This window comes from Hetaerina americana, unplaced genomic scaffold (genome assembly GCF_022747635.1).
Source record: "Hetaerina americana unplaced genomic scaffold, ioHetAmer1.1.p SCAF_1, whole genome shotgun sequence".
NCBI lineage: Eukaryota > Metazoa > Arthropoda > Insecta > Odonata > Calopterygidae > Hetaerina > Hetaerina americana.
Window position 1 is genome coordinate 123096581 of NW_027286069.1, and position 21835 is coordinate 123118415.

The following is a 21835-nucleotide window of genomic DNA, read 5'->3' on the forward strand; positions in this document are numbered from 1 at the left end:
TTTATCTTTTCTCACCTTCAGTTGTTCATTTTGTCTGAGTGTAATTCAAAAAGATTATTTAGGAATAATTATGCAAGGGCACTGCTGGAATTCTTGTGACAGAAATCAATTCAATTAACTTGAACTTATTCCACTAGCCTAAGAAGTATTTATACTGGGTATATATGGTAGCACCTTGGAAACCACTTAAACTAATTCATTATGACATGATGATCGAATAGTGTAACATATGTTTATGTGGCAGCTATTATCATGGAAGTCTTGCTATAAAAACATCTTTCACTGTTTAAAGATGAAGGCAAATATTATTAGGTTTAGCCATTGGGTGTATGAAGAATAGCATGTCAATGCTGCAAGAGCGGACTGCCCAACAAGCAAGGGATGCTTGGACAAAAAGGAAAAGCAGAAAAGGAATGAAATGAGAAATTACCAATCACTGCAACATTGTTAACTTCAACAAATTGGGGTGTCAAATGCCTGACTTACTCACTGAAACAAACTAATGCAAGACTAAACTAAAAAGGCTTAGCAGATTGTTCAGGTTTTCCTGAAATAATGAAAAAAATGAGAGTATACCAAGTTTCCTGAGTTCTACTCCAGAGACATATTCTGATACCACAATAGAGTACGTACTTGGAAAGATATTTTCAATTGAGGCATCTTGCTTTCCCATTTCAAATAATCAAAGGATTTGGATGTCGTTGTGAGGTAAGAACTTTTCCAGACCCGGAGCGAATATTCTTTTATGTTATTGGGTACCCACCTTAAATTTTAGTGCTTAGTGTAAGATGGGCATATTTTGATCTATTGAGGTAAATTTAATCTTGCTCATAAATAGAGTTTAATATTTGTTTGGAATTACTCTTAAAAATATTTTGAATAAAAAATGGCATTATTAGACATCTTCCTAACAAGCCAAGTATATTTTCATTATGGACTCGTATGCGTTATTTTTCGTAAATTTTTCTCACATCAAAAGGTCTTGGAAGTGTTTAAGAGTTATGAGATACTTCTCATGATCGCACTGCCACATCAGTAGAAATACGTGTTCCATGTGACAGTTAAAGATAGAGTGTGGCCTAAGTAAGCCCAGGTTGGTGTTGCATTGACTCGAATTCAAAATCCAAAATGGGATTTCTGTGTTTGCTCTCTGAAATTCTGAAAAAACACCATTTGGACTGCCATGAAGTTAATTCATTTGAATGTAAATAACTTGGCATGCATCCAAGGAATGAAATTAAAAGGTAATCTTAGGTGGCATCATATCAAATGAAGGTTCACTATGAAAAAATTGTTCCACAGCCGAACAGAAAATTCTGCACCCTACCGCTCTCAGCCCTTTTCATGCCAGCATGCGGTTTTCCCTACTGCAACCCTTCTATCCGAGAACTGTATTAAATGTGCTGAAGTCAAGACTGAATGATCTCATTCATCATTAGTTGAATGTTACGTCATGCGCTGAGAAGTGTGTACCAAAATAATTGAAAGATGAAATTTTTGGCCCTGCAGCCGGACCATTGTAATTTGACAGAGCTAGATTTGCAGGGAAATCAAAATACAATCTAGGAGATGACTTCTCGAAGGCAATCATGCTGTCCTAGAAACAAAGTGATGCCGCAATAGAAAACAATGGAAATCGTGGTTGGAGAATAGATAGTCTGTGGGATTTTGGTTTAAAGAAGGGTGTTGACTGCTAATATATTCTCTTGGTAAAAAATTATCTCTCCTTAGTTATGTGCGGTCCTTCGGACTGTTTAATTAACCAAGACAACTCATAATATTGCAGATCACTGTTGGGTGGATGTAAATAAGATCATGGTGGTATTAGCCGCTAAGGTAAAAATCCAAAAAAAAGTCATGTGGGGAAAATGAAAGCTAGGGTTGTTGAATTGGTAAAATAATATTTTTTACCAAATTGAAAGCGATAACTTTAATTGAATAATGTTCCCTTATCTTAGGATTTCCAGGAGGGAGCACTGTCAACATTGGGGCAGCAGCAAGGCGAAGGGGTGTGGTTGGCCATGGCCTTCAGGATGGCGAAGATATAGCTGAGGCGGGAGTGGGCGTCTCAGGCAACGCCGTGGACAGCAGGGCATTGCAGTGGAGGAGGATACTCCTTCTGGTGGTCGCCATCACGGTTCACAATATACCAGGTGGAATGCCCTATATTACCCCTTCTCATCTCCCGAGGAAACCCCTGCAATTTATTCATTCTGCCCTTCCATTGACAATTCAATAAAGTTAAGTACACATGCATTCATAAGCTTGACAAATGACAACAGCAAGCTCATGTTACTGCAAAAGTGTCCATTGCTAGGCCATGTCAACATCAGGAATCTTCATTCCACGGCCTTGTCAGTTATTCTCCAGAGCTACCATTTGTAAATTGTTGTTGATTGCTACCGATTGCTGTTTTTATCCGTAATCATTTGCTGGCAATTGCTTCTCGTGGCCAATAATGAATTGTCTTTGGTTGTTTCTGAATTTCATTCATTGTTAGTTAGTGATAATTGCCAGTATTTACAATTTATGATTGCCAGATGGTGTATTTGATTGAATTTTATCATTAAAATCAATTTGCATGTGTTTTTGCTATCAGTAAAAAAAACTCTCACGCGTCAATTTTTAAAAAAGTGTTAGAAACTTGTTATTATGGTTTGCTTTTTTAAAACTCTGTGAAGTCACACAAAGACAGGTAATATTTTTTCCCCAAGAGTATGTACTGTGGATTTTTGCTTTACCGTGTGTTCACAATGTGAACAATTCCCATGAAAATGTACAAGGGTAGTTTGGAAGGTTCTTGGAATCATCACCAGATGTCAGCGCTAGCACAAAGCGTTTCCCCCAAAGTAATTGCTAATTCTCAATGAGTAAACGCGTAACGCGTCAGTGCTCTGGGAAGAGATCCGTTGTGGTGCGGACTCCTCTCTTGTTGTTTTTCCCGTGTAGTGATTTGTGAAGATGCAAAAAATTGAAATTCGAGCAGTGATTTAATACTTGTAAAGACATGTACGAAAGGAAAGGAAATTCACGCTGACTTTGAGAGCACTTGGGGGACTTGGCTCCTTCATGTTATCAAGTGCTGCCAGGTGGGGAAATGAGTTTGAGTCTGGTCAGGGGAATGCAGATGATGATGATCCACGTGGTGGTGGTGGTCGGCCTGAACTACCCCATAGATTATTGCAAAAGTGAATAATATGGTCATGGAGGATCGCCAACTGAAAGTGTGAGAAATTGCTGAAGTTATGTGGATGTCATCCGAATTTGCACATCTGATTTTAACGGTGAAATCGGATATGAGAAAGTTATCTCCCCCCAGAAGGGTGCTGCAACTCTTGACACAGGATCGCCATGGCGTCCGAATGGAAATTTTCGAGCAATGTTAGGCATGCTTTTAGAGCAACCAACACGGCACCAATTTGTGACCGCAGATGAAACGTGGGTCCACTACTAAACCCCAGTGACGAAATAGCAGTCAAAACAGCTGTGGAAACATGATGATTCACCCCCTCCAAAGAAAGCACAGGCAATTCGGTTGGCCGGAAAGGTGATGGCTTCAGTTTTCTGGGATGTGAAAGGGATTCTGCTGTTCTTCCATCTGGTCAAACAGTTACTGGACAATACTATGCTAATCTCCTGGACCAACTACAGCAAAAGATACACGGTATCCTGAAGGATAATCCGTAATTCACCTGCATACCAGATAGCCTTTGAGTTGTGGAAGAGTGGCTGGAAAAGGTACGTCAATGCTCAAGAGATGTACTCAGTAGAATTTTGAGGCATTGTGGCAATATCAGAAATAAATCAACTTTTCCGAAATTTTTCCTGATACTTTTAATACAAACCAAGTATAATGTATGGACTTAAATTACATCTATATACCAGCAATGTAATGTAATATATGAAATATGAATAATAATGAATGCATACACATTTACTGTATGATCGCATTGTAATGTTGACCACCGCCAGCACCATTGAGCACCAGCTAGCAGACAGCACATGCATTCATATCTCCAAAGTTGTACGCGTAAAGTTCTTGTTTGATTTTGGCAATCAATGATAACATCAACAGTTAATTAACAGCATATGGTGTCCAGCTGCAAATAACGTCAATTGGCATCAGTTGATGTTTGCAAAAGTTAGAATTGCATGTGGGTATGGTGTGAACCTAGCCCATGTGTGATGGTGGAGGTGAGGATGGTAATCTTAAAATGTCATATTTGAGCATTTTGTCTTGTATCTATTCCTCTTGTGTATGCACGGATGTGCATTGTGAGAGTGACCGTTGACCAGACTTTTGCCACCAGGATAATTGCCTAATTGCAACAACATAAATTCTCAAATAAATAAATAAATAAATAATGATAAATATCAGTGATGCCTGGTGTTAAGTCTTAGGGTGGGAGGAAATGAGATATTTGGAGTGTTCGGATGCGTTCCCACATTAGGTTGAATGATATTATTTTCCAATTATGAGATGTTTTGGTTCAAATTATCAAAGTGCCTTCATGCTTGATGAACCAACTTTTATATCATTTATTTAGCACATTCAATGAAACAGGTACCTAGCATACAAGCATGCATTTTTTTATTTGTAAAATGTATTTTCTATTCATTAAGTGATTTTTATGTGTTTCAGAGGGCCTAGCTGTTGGCGTGGGATTTGGTGCAATAGGAAAATCACCATCTGCAACTTTTGAGAGTGCCAGGTATGTTGTGTCTATTTCTTGGTCTTAACTATGATGAAGGAGTGATCGTAAATTTTATATTTGCATACATTTTATTCCACAATTTATTTTAATGCCATATTGTTAGCTTAATGTGTATTGTTCATGTGGTACACGTTTCTTTGATTTGACTCCAGCATTTCATCTGCGGCAGCTCTTGCTAGGTGAAACATATTCACGTAGGGCAACCATAGAGGTGATACGCAATGAACAATGAGCTATATGAAAATATTGTTTTTGCCTGTAGATATCTTCAGTTGAGGCCCATGCAGTGCTACTGAAGGCTTATGTTTCGTTTGTTTGTCCATGTGTAAGAGCAAGAAGGTGGTTTCGAATGATTAAAGAGGGTAGGTAAGCAATTTCAAGGGAAGGTAGAGCCGAGGTACTGCTCCTATGAAAGTGAATGTCAGCGCCACTGATGCCATTGTGAGCAGAGATCCTGGAATCCCAAGAAGAGCACTTTAAGAAACACTGAATATTTCATCGGGTGCCACCTGCATATTGGTAGTGGAAAAACTGCACATAAAACTTGTTTGGCTTCAGTGAAACCCCCAGCTATATTGCCATTTTCTTATGAAATTCAATTTGAAGTGAATTCCTATTCTCCTGACTTGATCCCATGAATTTTTGTTCCTGTTCTTCAAAGTGAAGTAACTCCTTTGAAAAGGTTTTTTCGTCATCACAAGCAAGTATATGCGAACCGAACATGTTTCAACTTGCCAAGACTGCTGCCGAGACAATTCTGGAGTCAAATCAATGACGCCTATACCACACATGTATTACACATTAAGCTAGCAATATAACAAAATAAATATTTGCATAATAAATTGTATGAATGAAATATTTTATGGTTACTCTTTTTCAATTGGCTACATTCTTCTAAATTGTGTGTACAATTTCTCTGTCGCATTTGTAAATCTCAGTTTGTACTTTCATCATGGCTGCTTTAATACCCAATCAGAATATTGCCCACCTTTGCCCCCCTCAAAGTGTATTACCCCTCCTCACTTTAAATGCCCTCGGTATCCCCAAAGTTGGTCCTACCATCATGGTTTTGTTTTTACGAGGGCATTAATGTTTGATCACCCATACTCCATGTTAACTGATCTCTGAAATTTGTTGTCTCCGGCGTAACTTTAGGGATTTTTCATAACATATTGAAATGAAATAAAATTATTGTCTTCGTGATTCCACGCCCTTTATTTAAAAACACGACCCTGATTTCGGCGTTGAACGTCATTATCAGGTGGATCTCATAGAAGCAAATTTGGTGTATACATCTTCTGATTGAGGGAGGGGGGTTTGGCAGAGAGGGAGGGATGAAAAGGTTAAAATGTGGCTGGGAGGAAGAGAGAATTACATCTTTTTGTGTTGGGGAGTGAGTGGGAGTGAGGGATACCTGAATTTCGTTGGCATGTTCATTCTTGCAACGGACGCATTTGAAAATTTCCAACTGCTCCAAAGCATCGATCCTTTGACCTTTATTTTCAAAATGAAGAATTTTAGTCTCATGGTCACTTTTGATGAGGCATTTCGCAAATAAGGATGTTATATTCTTATTTTTTACCCATGTTTGGTGTTCTTTTATCCTTCCTTAAAATTTCTGTCCTGTTTGCCCAATATATGCACTTTGTGTTACATTTGGAGCACTTTAATTCATACACTCCTCTCGTTTTTGGGAACTTTGTCTTTAGTGTGAGAGATCAGGTTTTTAAGGCATGAACCACTGTAAAAGGCAAATTTAATTGTTTCTTTAGGTAATTTTTTTATTACTTTTTGAGAAATAGTCCCCAGATAGATTATTCGTCACCATTTGACAGTGGGATCTTTTAAATATTCGGGGTTGTAAATGTGTCTTAAGGCTATTTTCGTAAGTTTCTTCCAGTAATGTTTATTAATTAAATCTTCTGAAAAGCCATTGTTTACTGCTAATGTTTTAATTACATTAAGTTCCTTTGTTATATTGAATTTTGACTTGGGGATATAGGGTAATCGGTGGATCACCTATGTCAAAATTCGATGTAAACGAGGAACTTATTGTAAATAAAACATTAGCAGTGAACAATGGCTATTCAGAAGGTATATATACCAAGTTTGCATCTATGAGGACCACCTGATGATGACTGTGAAATGGAAACCTGGGTCGCGTTTTTAAATAAATTGTGTGGAATTACAAAGTCAATAACTTCATTTCATTTCAATTAACTGATCCCACTGCTACAAGGAACCTCATCCCCATCAAGAATTTCGTATTAACCTATCATATTTTCAGGTTTTTAAAATATTCTACCATTGACCTGATTTTTTTTAAAATTGAGTAATTTCTTTTCCCAGCTCTCCAAACTAAGTAGTTACTCTGTTAAAGTGCAAATCAGAGTAAAACCCTTAGTAAAATATAGACGCTCTTAAATTACATCATTAGAATTGGGAAATCCCCCTCCATGAAACACAACAAAATAGGAGTATATGTGGCCTTGATAATATTGTTAATTTTTGGTGTAATACATGTATATCTTACTACTAAAATTGTTTTTTTTTATTTGTTGCCATTTTCCATTTGTATCCATTCTTGCCCCAGTGCATCACACCCCTATGAAGTGCCTCTCTGTCTCTCACCTCAAAATTGAGGATTTGGACCTTCTTTGGGTTCCTGTCCACCAACTCCCAATGGCTTTCTCTCAATTTTGTTTGGTTGGCACATTGGTTTCATCTTGAACTAGGCATGTTTTAGACTGCAGACCTCTGGTCTCTTTGGTGGACACATTGAAGAGACACTGGATCCTCTGCTCCAGTTTATCCTTTCACAAAAGAAAATAATAATTGTGGTGAACTTCTTGTTCCAAGTGAAGTGGGATGAATTGAAAAGGCTTATTCTGAGCAGTTGCTTTGCTCCTGTGATGCTGTGGGGTGGTATGCAAACATACACCACAATTCTGTTCTCCATTCCTGACCACCCATACACCAACAACAACAACCAACTTTTACAACCGACTGTGTTTCTTTGCTGTGTAGAATTTTCTGAGCATATCCATATAGATTAAATATGTCGTAGTTATGGAGTTAGATGTTCCGGCTGCTAGTGGCTTTGTCAATGGCAAACACTTCTGCTCATCTGATGAATAGATCTGTGCTGACACTGGACTGGCGATTCATCGATCTAGGCCTGAATAGACATGATGCCGTTGTAAAAATTTATTAGTCCTTCTTTATCTTGGATCACTAAACCTTGTTTCTGATAAACCTAGCAGTTTCAGGTTTAACTTTGTGGAATCCCTTCATGATTGGGGTAAAAAAAGAAACTTCCCAATTTCACAATAAAGATTTGATATTTCACAACCATGGTTTTGATGCTGTGTTTCATCATCAGGTAACATGCATCAAAAATTTTGCAACTTCTACAGCCTGGCTCCAAGGTAGGGGGAGGAAGGGGGAGAGGGGGTAAGTTGAGTGCAGGAGCAGCAACCTATGTGTGGGCTAGGGGAGGAGGGTATATATTGGAAGGTTTCTGGCTCAAATTTGTGGAAGTTTATGTTCATTAAATAATCGTTAAATGAAGAACACAATGTAACACTCCACCGTTCTTAGAAATAGCAGTGGAAAACGATGCACATTGTGTTCTACAATTAATTAGGGGGATGTTTGTCTACAATGGCTTGAACTTCATTAACAGACGGTCGATGGTCATCACTGCCTTGGTTGGGGTAGGGTTGGTGTGGAAAGATATTGGAGTCTTTTAGGAATTTTAGGAGGGGGGAACGGGAGAGGTTTAATGTTTCATTGGCCGCCTCTAAACTGTCAGACTGAAGCAATTGCCAAATTTCCAACTCCTCCGAAGCATTCAACCTGCATCTTTTCATTTCTGTGTGGAGAATGTCTGCTGTGAAGTTACTGGTGTGATTACTTACTCCCCTATTGAAGCCAGGCTATGTAAGTTGAAAAACTTTTTATGTGTGCTACCTGATGATGATGGGCAGCATCGAAACCACAGTCGTAAAATATTAAATCTTTATTGTGGCATAAGTTAAAGTTTCTTTTTTACCCTCATCTAATTTCTGATGGCTGTGCATGTTTCTTTTTTCCCCCGAGTGACCAGCTTCATTGCTATGCAGCCTAAACAACTTCTTGCCAAGGTAATATGGGGCAGCTTCCTCTTCTGGTGAAATGGGAGCCTTTGTGATATCTTTTGTTGCCCCATATCCCCCATTCATGGCAAATCACTGAACCTGTATGTTTCCATTACTGTTTTCTTATTCTGTTTCCTGTTCATTTCTTCTTAGTTTCTTCCTGTGTTGTTGTCTTCTGTTATCTATTTATTATAAATTTTCCTTGGCCTTCCTTTAAAAGTCGACTCTTTAAATGTTTCCATTAACTTGGTGAAATTTCAGAGCATCCATAAAGAAATATTCTGTAATGCAAGTGACTCGGAAAAATGTAAAATATTTTGAATCTTGAGTAATGAAATATTGATGATATTTAGGGATTTGGTTTCACTTAAATTTTGGATTTAAAAATACCAAAGCAAAACAAATCTGAGGATAGAATGTAAGAAATATCACAAAAAGGTTTAAATTTTCCACTTACCCATCATAGAAGTCTACTAGTCTTCTATTGTGTGGAAGGCATTCCTACCTTCCATTTTCAAAATACTCCGTGGCTTGAAATACTTTCATTTCTTTTGTGGCAATGCATTCAATGTTCAGGAAAAGGTATGTAAATATCACAGAATGGTATTGCTGTAAAATTAGAAAGAATTCTCGGCCGGCTATGTCAATGTATGTTACTTTTTTAAGTCTAAGATATTAACCACAGTGCACATAGTGGTTTAAAACGACAATATCATTAACATTTAGAAAACTAATAAAAGTAACTCTATAATAGGGAAGCCCGGTACTACTGAATGCATTTTTTCATTGAAGAAAATCCATCTAAGGCCACCAAAAAAGTGCAATCGCTAAATCAAGATGAAAATTGTGGTAATTTAGTCTAAATTCAGCATTTAGAAAAAGATAGTAGGTGATTTCTCAGCAATAAAATAATCATTGAAAAGGGGGAGATATATTTTGATAAATTTTAGTAGACTTTGGACGAAGACTAGTTCACAAGAAATGGTTTTTTTGTGAGTTTGAAAATTCTAATACCCTTCCACAAACAGGCAGATCATCTTCCTCTGATTGTCCTATCTTCAAGAGCAAAACCATTGTCCCTCAATGGTTTAGCCTTCCTCAGCGAGGTCGACATGCTATATGTATTTAATCATTATTACTTGCCTGCTTATCATCACCCTTTTAAAACTTATTATTTTGGAGCGTCATAGTAAGAAGAAGCACTGTTTATGTACGGGCATCATAGCAGAAGAGTCATGGCATAAGGAAGCAACTCCAGGGCCATGCTCTCCAGGGACGAGAAGTGGTCGAGGAGGTGGATTTTAGCAACAAAATTACAATTAATAGAAGGCAAGACAAGCATAAACAAACACGCTCTCCCGCTTGGGTTTGTAATCCTAGGGAGTCTTGCACACAAATGGTTTATGGGTATTTTCTCTCATGGCAGGCATTCATTGATTGCACTCAAGTGCAGAAATGAAGAAAGAGAAAAAATAATATTGTCATTCATGCTCATTTGGGTTTTATGATCTACGGCTACATTTATGAGTCGCATTCATATAGGTACGCTCTGAGGGGCAAAGCCAAATCAGAAATGTCAGAACCCAAATTTCCCGACCCAAGTGTCTGTCTGCTTCATTAGAGAATGAGTGATTGTTTTGAAAAAAAATGAATTGTTAATGCTTCTCAATTTTCAACAGATGCCACTTTTGCCCCAAAGAGTATGTCCTTTAGGTTATTATTTCATTGACCTTTTCAATGGGCATGGATATGCTTTTTGATTATTCAAAAATCATATCACCATCTTGCAAGTCAATGCGCATTCAATTCCTCCTCCTATTCCCACTGTTTTCCATTGTCTGCCTAGCATTGATGTCAACACAATTCTGCTTCATGATTGAATGAAATGGAGCTTAAGAAAAATTATATCTGCTACTTCTGCCAACCTTGAATCTGTATCCTTGACACTGTCAGTTTCTGAATGGCAATTTTTTCAATTGATATTCGGAAATAGGGTCAAAGCAAAGCTTTTAAATTTCAAAGGATGTGTTCTGTTGGATTAAATAGGGAAAACTTAGCAAGTGTGCCAAAATTGACAATTTCAAGTGAATTTGTGATTACTGATAAAGAGCAAATTGTTTCTCTAAATAACCAAACACCTATGGCGATTTGGGAAGCTCATGTAAATGAATAATGAATTCAATCATGATGTCTGCTTTTTTGGAGGAAATTTTTTGAAGTCAATTTATCAATTTGTTTTTGCATTACAACACAAATTTCTAGGGTCTAAAAACTGTAAAAGTTTGCATAAAGTGGGCTAGATCAGCTGTTGAACAAGTTATCTTTTCTCCAAATGGTTAATAGTAAAAAAAAAAACATTCAGAACAGATGTTTAATGCAGCCAATAAATCATTTTTGATCAGTGGCAAATGCAGAATGTGGCATGGAGGTGCAAGGGAGTTATGGGTTTGGTGACGAGGGCAGCTCCTCACATTTTGCTCTTTGCCTTGCGGAATTGGCAGTGTCCCAGCATTTTACGTTTGGGAGTTGTTTTGGAGTGACAAAACCACAATTTTCGATTAATTTTGATCCCAGAGTCAGTAATGCACAATAAGTGAATACTTATTGAAATGATTTTGGGGATCGAGATGGTGCGGGGGCTAACGTTCTGGCTTCCCACCCCGAAGGCCCGGGTTCAAATCCCGGCGGTGTTGAATATTTTTCAGAGGTATCTCGATCCCCACTTGAGGTGCTTTGTGGATGGCACTTAGAGTGAGTACGCCGTCCGTCGGATGGGACGTTAAGCCGCGGACCCCTTGGCGCCTTTCGTTAAGAGAGTAGGCTAATGCCGATGCCGGGTTTCTATCCACCCGTCATCCTTTCCTGTCCATCCCCTATGGTGCAAATGACCTCAGCTGTCGGTCGCTCCCCTCCCCTCAAAACTACTTCTACTTCTACACTTGAATCGAATTTCATATGGGAGATAACATTTTAATTGCTGTGTAAGTTTTATAAACTCCAAAGAAATATAGGTTTGGTTCTAATTGATCAATTGCATTTAATAGTGCTAGTAGCTTTAATATGAGCAGATCCACAAAATGCACCCTATTAGTATCACAAAGTTGCATTATTTGAAAAGATTTCTGCTCTCATCATAAGTTATATGACCCTTAAGTATTAGATTATTTCTGATGGATTTTTCTCTGCAAATGCCTAGTTTGATCTACTAAGAATTGTTAGTCAATCATTTTTAGTAACTGCTCTAGAAAGCAGTACCTACAAACTACTCATGACCTTTCAATAATTTTTCACAAATTTGTTTTGGCATGCCTAAACCTATTAGAATCTGCCCTCAAATATTTCAAAAATTAAGTATCAAGTTTTATTTGGAATAGAAATTTGCCATACTTTTATTTTATTCTATCTTTGAAATGTGTATTTTCATCTTTTTAAGTTTTAGTCTAATTTATTATTATTTCTGGACTGTGGCTATTATTATTCTGATTACTGCTCCATTAATCTGCCTACCTGAATCAAGTGTTCTCAGGTTCCCACCTAATGGTGATCATTTTTGAGAGCCTTTGTTGGGAAAATCGCTTTAAAATAACAATGAGTTTGTTACTGCCGGGTGAAATCATTAATCTTGAGAAATAGGTTTTTCATGAATATTTGCAGATCAGTTTATCAGTAATTCTTCCACATCCCTCATTTAGCGCAACTCAAAATCGTCTGACTGAAGAATGCCAGAGTTGTTGTCAATAATAAGTATTTTAGGCTAGTGCAGTGGTATGATTCTGATAATTTGTATCCATCTGTTTGGTAAAAGACAACTAACTCAGTGATAAGTATTTCTAACTAACGCAATGATGTGTTCCCTGCAAACTGTTTTCTTAAAAGTGAGTAGATACGATACAATCAGTTATGGATAAGTGATGGTACATTTATATCTGCTGGAGAAAACATTGTGATGTTAAACGTTCGCTATGTAAAGGCAAGTTAAAATCAATTGATTCAAGAAATGGCATGCCCTGTTCTTGTATCTCCATTCTGGAAGTTGAGATCTCCCTTGAGATTCCAACCATTGGAATAAGTTGAGACTATGGTACCTTACAGAGTCAGTACCCCTCTAAGCTTAATGGTATCCCAAACTTGAATATCCAGTTGTTTTCCGAATTTGATTTTCCATTACAATTTAATTGTTTGTGAAAAGTATTAAAATTTGAAGAATAATGTATAAAAAGTAAAGTTCTACCCAATATTTGAATTTTTTTTACAAATCGTGATTCGAAAATATATTTTTGTAGCATTTTTTTCTCTAAGCCGGTAACATAGTAGTATTCAGAAAATGTGTCGAATGCTGTAGAATGTTGTTCAAGAAAACTTCTGTTTTACCTGATAATGCTGAATTGTTTGCTCTGTGCTAAATGAAAGTCATTAGTTCAATTACCAGTTTCTATTATCGCCAGCGAAGAATTTATCTGAAAAATTTATTTCACAAGAGTTAATACTACCCGGTATAGTTCATAAGTGACCAATTATATGGAAAACGCTGTAGAGTAGATTCTAATGCCTTCGAATGAAGTGTAATGCCATTTTTCAGGGTGTTACAGCATCAGCTAATATGTTTGGAAACACATTGAAAAATTGATATTTAGATACTCAAGTTAATTTAAATTTTTAAACTCGAGAATACTATTTTTCTTCGTATTTTTCTCAGCTCTCCTTGATTGTAGTGTGGCGGCACTTACGGAACTGTGTATGCTAGTATATTATTTACAGATATTGGCAAAATGTGGAGTATCATTTTGAAGAATGTCCCTTGCCTCAGGCATTTAATATAAGAATAATATAGATATGGAAAAATCACTAACACGTTGCTAAAATATTTGAATATAAATATATATCTTTTGTGATAAAAAGGCTTCACGGTCAACGGCCACTTTAATGCAATTAAAATGAGCCATGAATGGAAACTAGAGTACTTAAATGCAGCCCGACGGTTTTTTTCCTGAATATGCAGGAACGAGCGGGGAGAAGAGTTCTGCCAAATGGACATTAATATTAATGAACGATTTTTGCTGTCTAAATTTCATATCTTTGAACAATGTTTTTGAACTTTCTTTTTCTATCGAATACCAAACGGGATTGAGATTATCGCTACGACAAGTATGACCCAGGTGCAGGGTCGCGGGTGAGAATCAATAAACGAACGTGTGTCGAAATCAGTGGGCATTAACGAAACGGATTTTAATTTAAAATGTGTCACCGTTAGTGTAGTGAGACTACGCCTGTATGTGTTCATTCGTCCATAGTTTGATAATGTATTGCGAACTGGGAAATCCCTCGCGGGAACAACCATCGAACAGGCGGTACTTTTCAAGCCGCATATTCCGTTGCGGAGGCCGTGGTTCATGCCTGCGTATTATGTCGGAGGGGCGACGCAGCAGTGCATACTTGGATATGGCGTGGAACACAGAACACAGGATGGGCGACTGTTGAGCTCTTCCTCATTTCCCGTTAAAATGAAAAGAAGTTAGGCTTCGGTGCGTGTTTGCGATGGGAAGTGAGGAGGGGGCGGCGGGGAAAGGTCGCGTTGCATTCCGTTGATAGCATTGTAATTGGCACGTTTGCCGTTAGAGGACTCTGGGCATAGTATCTGGTTGAGCCCAACGTGTCAGAGATGGCAGCCGTGTCGCCGCGGAACCTTGGCCTCTGAATGAATCAGTCATGAATGAAGGTGGTGGTGTTCCCTCTTTCTATCTCTCACACTCCACAGACGGGAAAAGTCCGCTCTTCCCCCCAACTGCTTGCTACTCTTCTTGCCCTCCCTGCGCCTCCCCCACTACCACCACCACCACCTACCGCCATCTGCATTCCTCCGGCGGCTGGAGTTCAACGACCGGGGACGGTTGGCGGGGAAAAGGAGCTAGCTGCCTGCCGTCTGGCCTCTCTCTCTCCCACCCACCCCATTCCTCCCCCCCTCTCTCCTCGTCTCAAGGCAGCACTACTTACAGGACATTTAAACAACGCATTCATGACTTCACTAAATTCTTTCTTTTTTTTTTTGGCCAGACACGTGCAACGTATTGAAATTTCTCGCGCTCGACGTTTTGTCTCTTTCTGGTTTCGACCCGATTTGTGGCGAGATTTTGTCTGGAGGAGTTCCACCGCTGTTTCTAAATTCTGTTCCATCGAGATCTATTTTCGACCGTGACGGTGAATGTTAGGGTACAAAAACTTTTTTCCCATGTTTGAACAACTGTGAACGTAAAATTACGGTCACGCGCTCATGACGACGTCCGGCGTTTGGTGCTCTTCGAAAAGTGTCTAACGCCCATCCCAGGAGGGCTTTCTTTCTCTCCCCTCCGTCGGCAGAATTCCTCGGGAAGAATAATGCCGTTCAAACCAGTGGTGACCATCGGCATTGCGAGTACTCGAACCTGTTCGACACGTACGACATATTAGATACTTCGTAGATGTCAGAATGCCAACATTTATGTAATTAAATAAATATTATTCATCATGTTTCACCAGCAAAGTGGACATTTTTTTAGCAAAAGAAGCGAGAGCATTTTTACCGCAGTTCATTTTAATAATCAATGCAAGCAATTACATCAGCCTAATATGAATGGGTGGAACCAGGGTGTGGAGCTTGGGGCATATTTGTCGGCATGGGGGCAGTGGGTTTTTTGATAATGGGTTTTTTTACAAGGGGAGGCTAACGTTGTCGTTCTATATCCTCAAATTAGTGCCATGTTGAAATTAATATCCTGGGAAAAATACCAGCGGCAACCCCCTTGGCCTTCTGCATTTGTCTTTCGAGAGAGTGTGTGTGGGGGGGGGGGGGGAAGGAATAGATTAAGGGCCTAGGATAACAAGAAATGACGCTGTCCGAGCATGTTGGACCGACGTGGGTCCCGGCCGGTCACACTTGCCACTGCCGTTGAGGACCCGGAAATGCTCGTTAACTATTACAGCTCCGCTGGGAGACCTTTCTTTCTCATTTCCGCTGACGGGAAAGCAAAATGGGTATTCAATTGCTCACCGAAATAAACAAGTCACTTGCTATTTTCTTGCGTTAAAGAAAATGTGTGGGAGTGCCTAATAGCTTATCTGTGTTTTTCCCGGTTCGCGAAAATTCACGCTATTGCGGTTACTTGAACGCTTTTTCTCCCGATGTCTTGCTTCGATTATTCATTTTCGCATAAAAAATGCACACGGTTAAAGAATTTTTTTATCTGATCGGTGGGGTTTATGAGTTGATGTGTGTAATGCTCGTTTCCTAAAATAATTATCAAGGTCAGGGACGCGGCAAAAACGATAAATATGAGGCATGGGACAATTAGGTGTGAATTTTATTGTCATTCGGAACAAAAGCGGCGCCCGGTGGCGCCTTTCCATTATCAATTGGCGGGCCTGGTTGTATCCTAGAGCGAGATAGCCCCCCCCCCCCACCCTCCGCGTCGCAACAGAGTGTACGAGATACTCGCACACCTACCTCAATAGCCGCCGGTGCACGCGAGAATACACATCGTGCCACGAAAATTTATTGGCAGACACAAATACCAAGCACTGGTTGAAGACTGGTATGGAAATGATACTTTTCAACGGATGGATTTCACACCACGCAATGGAATGGTTTTTATTTGTCGTCCTAATGGAATCCGATGGATGTCCCAATGCACAACTACCCGTGTTGAGGGAACTACTTGTCCTCTTGATCCGTGTCACGGCATGAAATGTGACTATACTGGTTGTCATCTGATTCTCCGAGCACCAGGTGGAATCATGTGGAACAAACCGGCTCCGGTCGACTATATATACGGTACGGTATATATATATATATATATATATATATATATATATATATATATATAATGTATAATATATATATATATATTATATATATAATATATATATATATTTTATATATATATATAATGTATAATATATATATATATAATATATATATATATATATATATATATTTTATATATATACTATATATAATGGGCTGACACAATATAACACAAATAGAATAGAATAGCAACATTTAAAAGGACACTAACACGGTAAATTGTTCGGGCTTTCGGCCCTCTCAGAGGCCTTCTTCAAGAGAGACTGGTCTCTCTTAAAGGCAGTCTCTCTTGAAGAAGGCCTCTGAGAGGGCCGAAAGCCCGAACAATTTACCGTGTTAGTGTCCTTTTAAATGTTGCTATTCTATTCTATTTGTGTTATATTGTGTCAGCCCATTATTGTGCCGCTCGTGTAAGTTTTTCCGTACAATTGGTGTATATATATATATATATATATATATATATATATATATATATATATATATATATATAGATATAGATATGTATATATATATATATATATATATATATATATATAGATATGTATATATATATATATATCTATCTATATATATATATATATATATATATATATATATATATATATATACATACATATATCCCCCCTTACCCCCTTGTTCATTTCCTATTGGTCCCTTACCTCTCCCTCCCCCACCTCTCCCCCGCAAATCCTCTCCGCTCTTCCCCGAGAACGCCATTCTGAAGACGACAGCCGAGCTGTCGAAACGTCAAATAACATACTGTGAGTGTCCTTTCTTTGTGTCTCTATATTCCACAAATCTACATCCGTGTTTTTATATATTTGTGCGTCGCCGAAGAGCGTTCCATTTCGAAGATATATATATATATATATATATATATATATATATATATATATATATATATATATATATATTTATATATATATATATATATATATTTATATATATATATATATATATATATATTTCAAAGGTATTTAATTATAGCACATGCAGGCTTAGTCGATTCAGATAAGGGTACAATATTAGTAATAGCATATGCTGATAGTAAATCTCTTTGATATTGATCTTGATTGGTGCTTTTTTTCAATTTAATTATTCGACTGATTCAGTAAGGATTAAATACCATATTTGGTATCTACCAAAAACTGAATATACGCCACTCCGCTCTTATAGCAGCCCGGAGTTAGGTTTGTTGGGGGAGCGTGAAGCTCACCTAATACTAGCAGTAAGTTCGACGGCCAGGGCGATTCACGTATCTTAATTGATGGCGTATGAGGCCGAGTTCTTTATCCTGTACCGTTCGCGGTTTGCTGGGAAGACCTAGGGCTCGAAAACGCGCACAACTTGAGTGAAGCGTATGGAGACATCGCATCGAATGGAACTCTTCAGTCGGTAGCTCAGCGCTCTACTCACGGGACTACCCTGCTCCTAAAAACATACCAGTGTGAATTAATATATTTGGTTTCCCTATTCTAGTGGAGGGCAGATGCCATTTCCCGCGTAGGCCGTGAAACAACCGAGTAGCACTAATGCGAAACCTTGGCAGGATCAAAAATAGTCACTCTGGTTTATATTGTGGGAGTACATATGCCATCCACTTGATTTCCCAGATCGGCTTTACATTGGAATTTATCTGACTTGAAAATTATTTAGTCTTGACGTATCTTTCGCCCATGAAATGTCAAATGTTCACTTCCTCTCCGATGCAATTCCGAACTTAAGTTTGTGGAAAATTGTAAAAGGAGATCTGGCGATTTCACAATTGTCGGTGTCTGTTAATGGCTCAAGGCCTTGGTATTAATTTGTCACCTTGCAACTCTGAAAAATTGAAAAGGAATTCTTGTCTTGGGGTGTAAATGTATTCCGTTGCCTATCGTAGTAATGAAGTATTGATTAATCATATCAAAGAGAAATGTAGTATGACTCTGTCCAAGGTAGAAAATACATTAGTGTACGTATATTTTTTATTTCATTAAATTTTTTTTTTGTGCTCATTTTACTCGTGGCAGCATACATGGGACATGCGCATAGCCTATGTATGGTAGGAATTCCTCATTATAATACGCAACAAACCCGATGTTGCATTCGGAAAACATCGGAAAATTGCACGTGCCTGCTGAGTTACGGGAAACTACTTCCATCACCGGCTGTGCGGCGTTTATTCCATCGCAATCAGGTTTCCATTCCAACATTTAAAGTAAAGTAATAAAACTATCTGGATGTACGGCTGCCCTGACCTACATGGGGCAAAATTCTAAAAAATACCTCGCTTCAAATGGAAAAAATAGATGCGTTGTGTGTCAAGGAATAAAGTACACCGCGGGAAATCGCCTTTTTGGTTCAGAGTATTCCCTGAAGAGAATATTAAACTGAAAGTGGAATTTTTCCCTAATGATTAGGCATTATAATGTTCTAAAACTCATAGATAAAAAGTCAAATTGAAATTTACGGTAAGACTTGACTTCAACGCAATATATCTAGTGGGCTTTTAAACTCAGGGCAAATACTGTTGAATAATATAACATTAGCACACAATTGCAAACACCCAAGGTCGAGGAGAATCCATGCGGGAATCAAACGTGCCCCCCCTGTGTTTGCAGACGAGGACGTCCACCCGCCGCCGAACGTTTGCTCTCTCTGTGGAGTAGATGTGCTCGCGGAGGAATGAATATAAGCGAGTATTATGATGGGAGCAAGAGGGCGAGACATCGGCGGAGGAAAAGCCTCCGGGACTGAGGTGATAATGAAATGTTGTAAATGTGATCATTGTTATCGTTGTTAATAGTTCGATGTAAAGGCCAGAATGCGCTGTTTTCGGACTTATACTGAATAAATAAATAAATAAAATAAAATAAATAAATTGAAGAGCAGCTTTAACCACTCACCCGATTGTTTTTCCGTTCACGTGAATTATCAGTCTTGGTCATTCTTGTCGTGTGTCTTTCTTTATGAGTCATATTCATCCATATTAATTTCTCGCGTTCTGCTCATCCATCTCCAATCATTTTCATTATGGCTTTCCTTCATCCGGCTCGTTTTTTGCAAAGTAATCTTGCATTTAAGATTCAAATCTTTTATCTGTATCGGCAGGGTCAGTGGCAGTTGCTCTATGGGCTCAAGCCAGATAAATCCAAGGGTAGGATCCAGGCGAAAGGTAGCCCATACGCATCTGTTCATCAGTGAGCGGGAGTAAAGGCACCTGATCCAAGTGGGGTGGTCATTTGAAGTGATTATGTCACATTGAAAACAACGTTGATGAAGCCCACAGGAAACCAAGTAAATATTCTTCTTCGCGATATTATGGGCGGAAAGAAAAATATAATGAATCCTGGCAACAACAGGGCTCCACCCACTGGGTCGGAGTGTTGTGTCTGGGAGCGGGGGAGGTAAGACCTCGTCCGTCATCGCACGAAATCTTCGTAAAATCAAGCTGGGAGCTGTGGAATAGAAGTATTAGACAGAGGACTGCAACTGTTGCAATATTATAGGGACATGAACTGTTAGAACTTTAGTAGTAGAAATTTCAAAGACATAATAGAAAATATGAAGAGCGAAACGAGGAAGTAAAGACATAATACGTAGATGGGTTGTGCGAGGTGAGACAAAGGGAGTGAGTGACGCACCGCGGTGGAGAGGATGGAGTGGCCGTAGCACTAAATTGGGTGAGGGGATTCGATGCAAGGCAGGCGAGGGAATTTTAATGGAAGACATAAAAGCAGTCTGGACCTAATTAGGTCGAGATTGCTTTAGGTAGGTATCCTAGGCACATATGCCGACGAGTAGTCACCGAGGGGAGGAACTCGACAGTTGTGCAATCAATTAGAAGAAATAATTGATGGCGTGCATGATATTAAAAATGTTAATTGGAGATTGAAATGCGGTGTTTGACGGATGGAGGAATTGGAGTGAGATGGTGCACTACTGTTTGGGACTAAGGAATGCCCGTTAGGAGGAAAAATATATTTCTGCTGGCGAAATGCCTTAATCACAACTTAAGTTTCGTTTAAACACCACAATAGACATGGGAACGCATGGAAAATGCCGAAAGAAACGGAGGTATTAGGTTTTGATGTGATTGGATATAGATTTAATTGTTTTTAAACAATTGTTGTAGATTATCGACTACATACCGCTTTCCACCCTATGTACAGGTCATTAATCAGTCCCCTCACCCTCCAGTGTACCGTAAATTTTCAAAATTATTCCTAACGCACTCCAGTCATCGATGGAGCACATTTCCCTCTTCAGATCTAATACTATTGCACCCCGTATTCTCAGGAATCCAATTGAATCTGATGTTCCTCTTTATTCACGAAAACCCAACGGGTCAACTCCGACATTCTTTTAAATTATGCGCAGTGGTAAGGCATTTAACTATGCATTATAATGCTTTAATAAACTTTTAAATATTTATTTTTTCGTTAGAATCTTCCGTATCATTTCATTCTTTAAGGCTTTCAGAACTTCAGATGGTGTTCTATCATTAGCCATGGCTTTATTTTCTCTAAATGTATTGACTGTCATGAATTGTCATTTCCACTTCCCAACTTAATATTTTGGTCCCCATTTCGAGGATGCCTGCTCATCCTCAAGCGTCCCTTAATCAGCCCGAGCATCACAGAACAACTCCTCCACACCCATGCTCATTTCCTTCCACAATAGACGCAATTGTTCTTTGCTTATTCAATTATTCTTGTTTGATTTATCTCCTTGCTTCCCTCCGTAACGAAACCACTATTGTTCTATGCATTTCTTCCACCTTCACTTACCTTTTCACTTCTATCCCATCACGTCTTTTCTTCATTCATTCCTCTCTAGCCTTATCAGTTATACACTAGCTATTTCGTTCAGTTTTATCTACTATTTTTACTCCTGGAATAAGGTAATATTTGTAAAAGTCGCAGAGTAATTACTGCCGGTTTCATCACGTAGGTGACATCTTCAGCTGTCTGTCGCCTATGTGATGAAACCGCTAGTACCGCGTCGATAATGTTTTTGTGAAGTTTACAAAGTTTACGTATCTTATTCCTCGAGATGAACGTTCACAAGGTTGACCCCGATGCCATTGCATTGGTATTTCTATTCCTCGGAATTGCCGTTGGTAATGATAATTTTTCACGGAATATAATTTTACAATGATT

The 21835-nt window shown here is 38.6% G+C and overlaps 1 protein-coding gene across 2 annotated transcripts in view; it reads left to right on the forward strand.

Annotated features, from left to right (window-relative positions):
* Positions 1 to 21835, forward strand: part of Zip48C (Zinc/iron regulated transporter-related protein 48C) — a 42341-nt gene that overhangs the window by 5634 nt on the left and 14872 nt on the right. For both annotated transcript variants that reach the window (XM_071595357.1, XM_071595362.1), the window contains exons 4-5: positions 1959 to 2153; positions 4643 to 4712. In XM_071595357.1, the coding sequence (XP_071451458.1) occupies positions 1959 to 2153; positions 4643 to 4712 (265 nt within the window). The remainder of the gene's footprint in view (positions 1 to 1958; positions 2154 to 4642; positions 4713 to 21835) is intronic.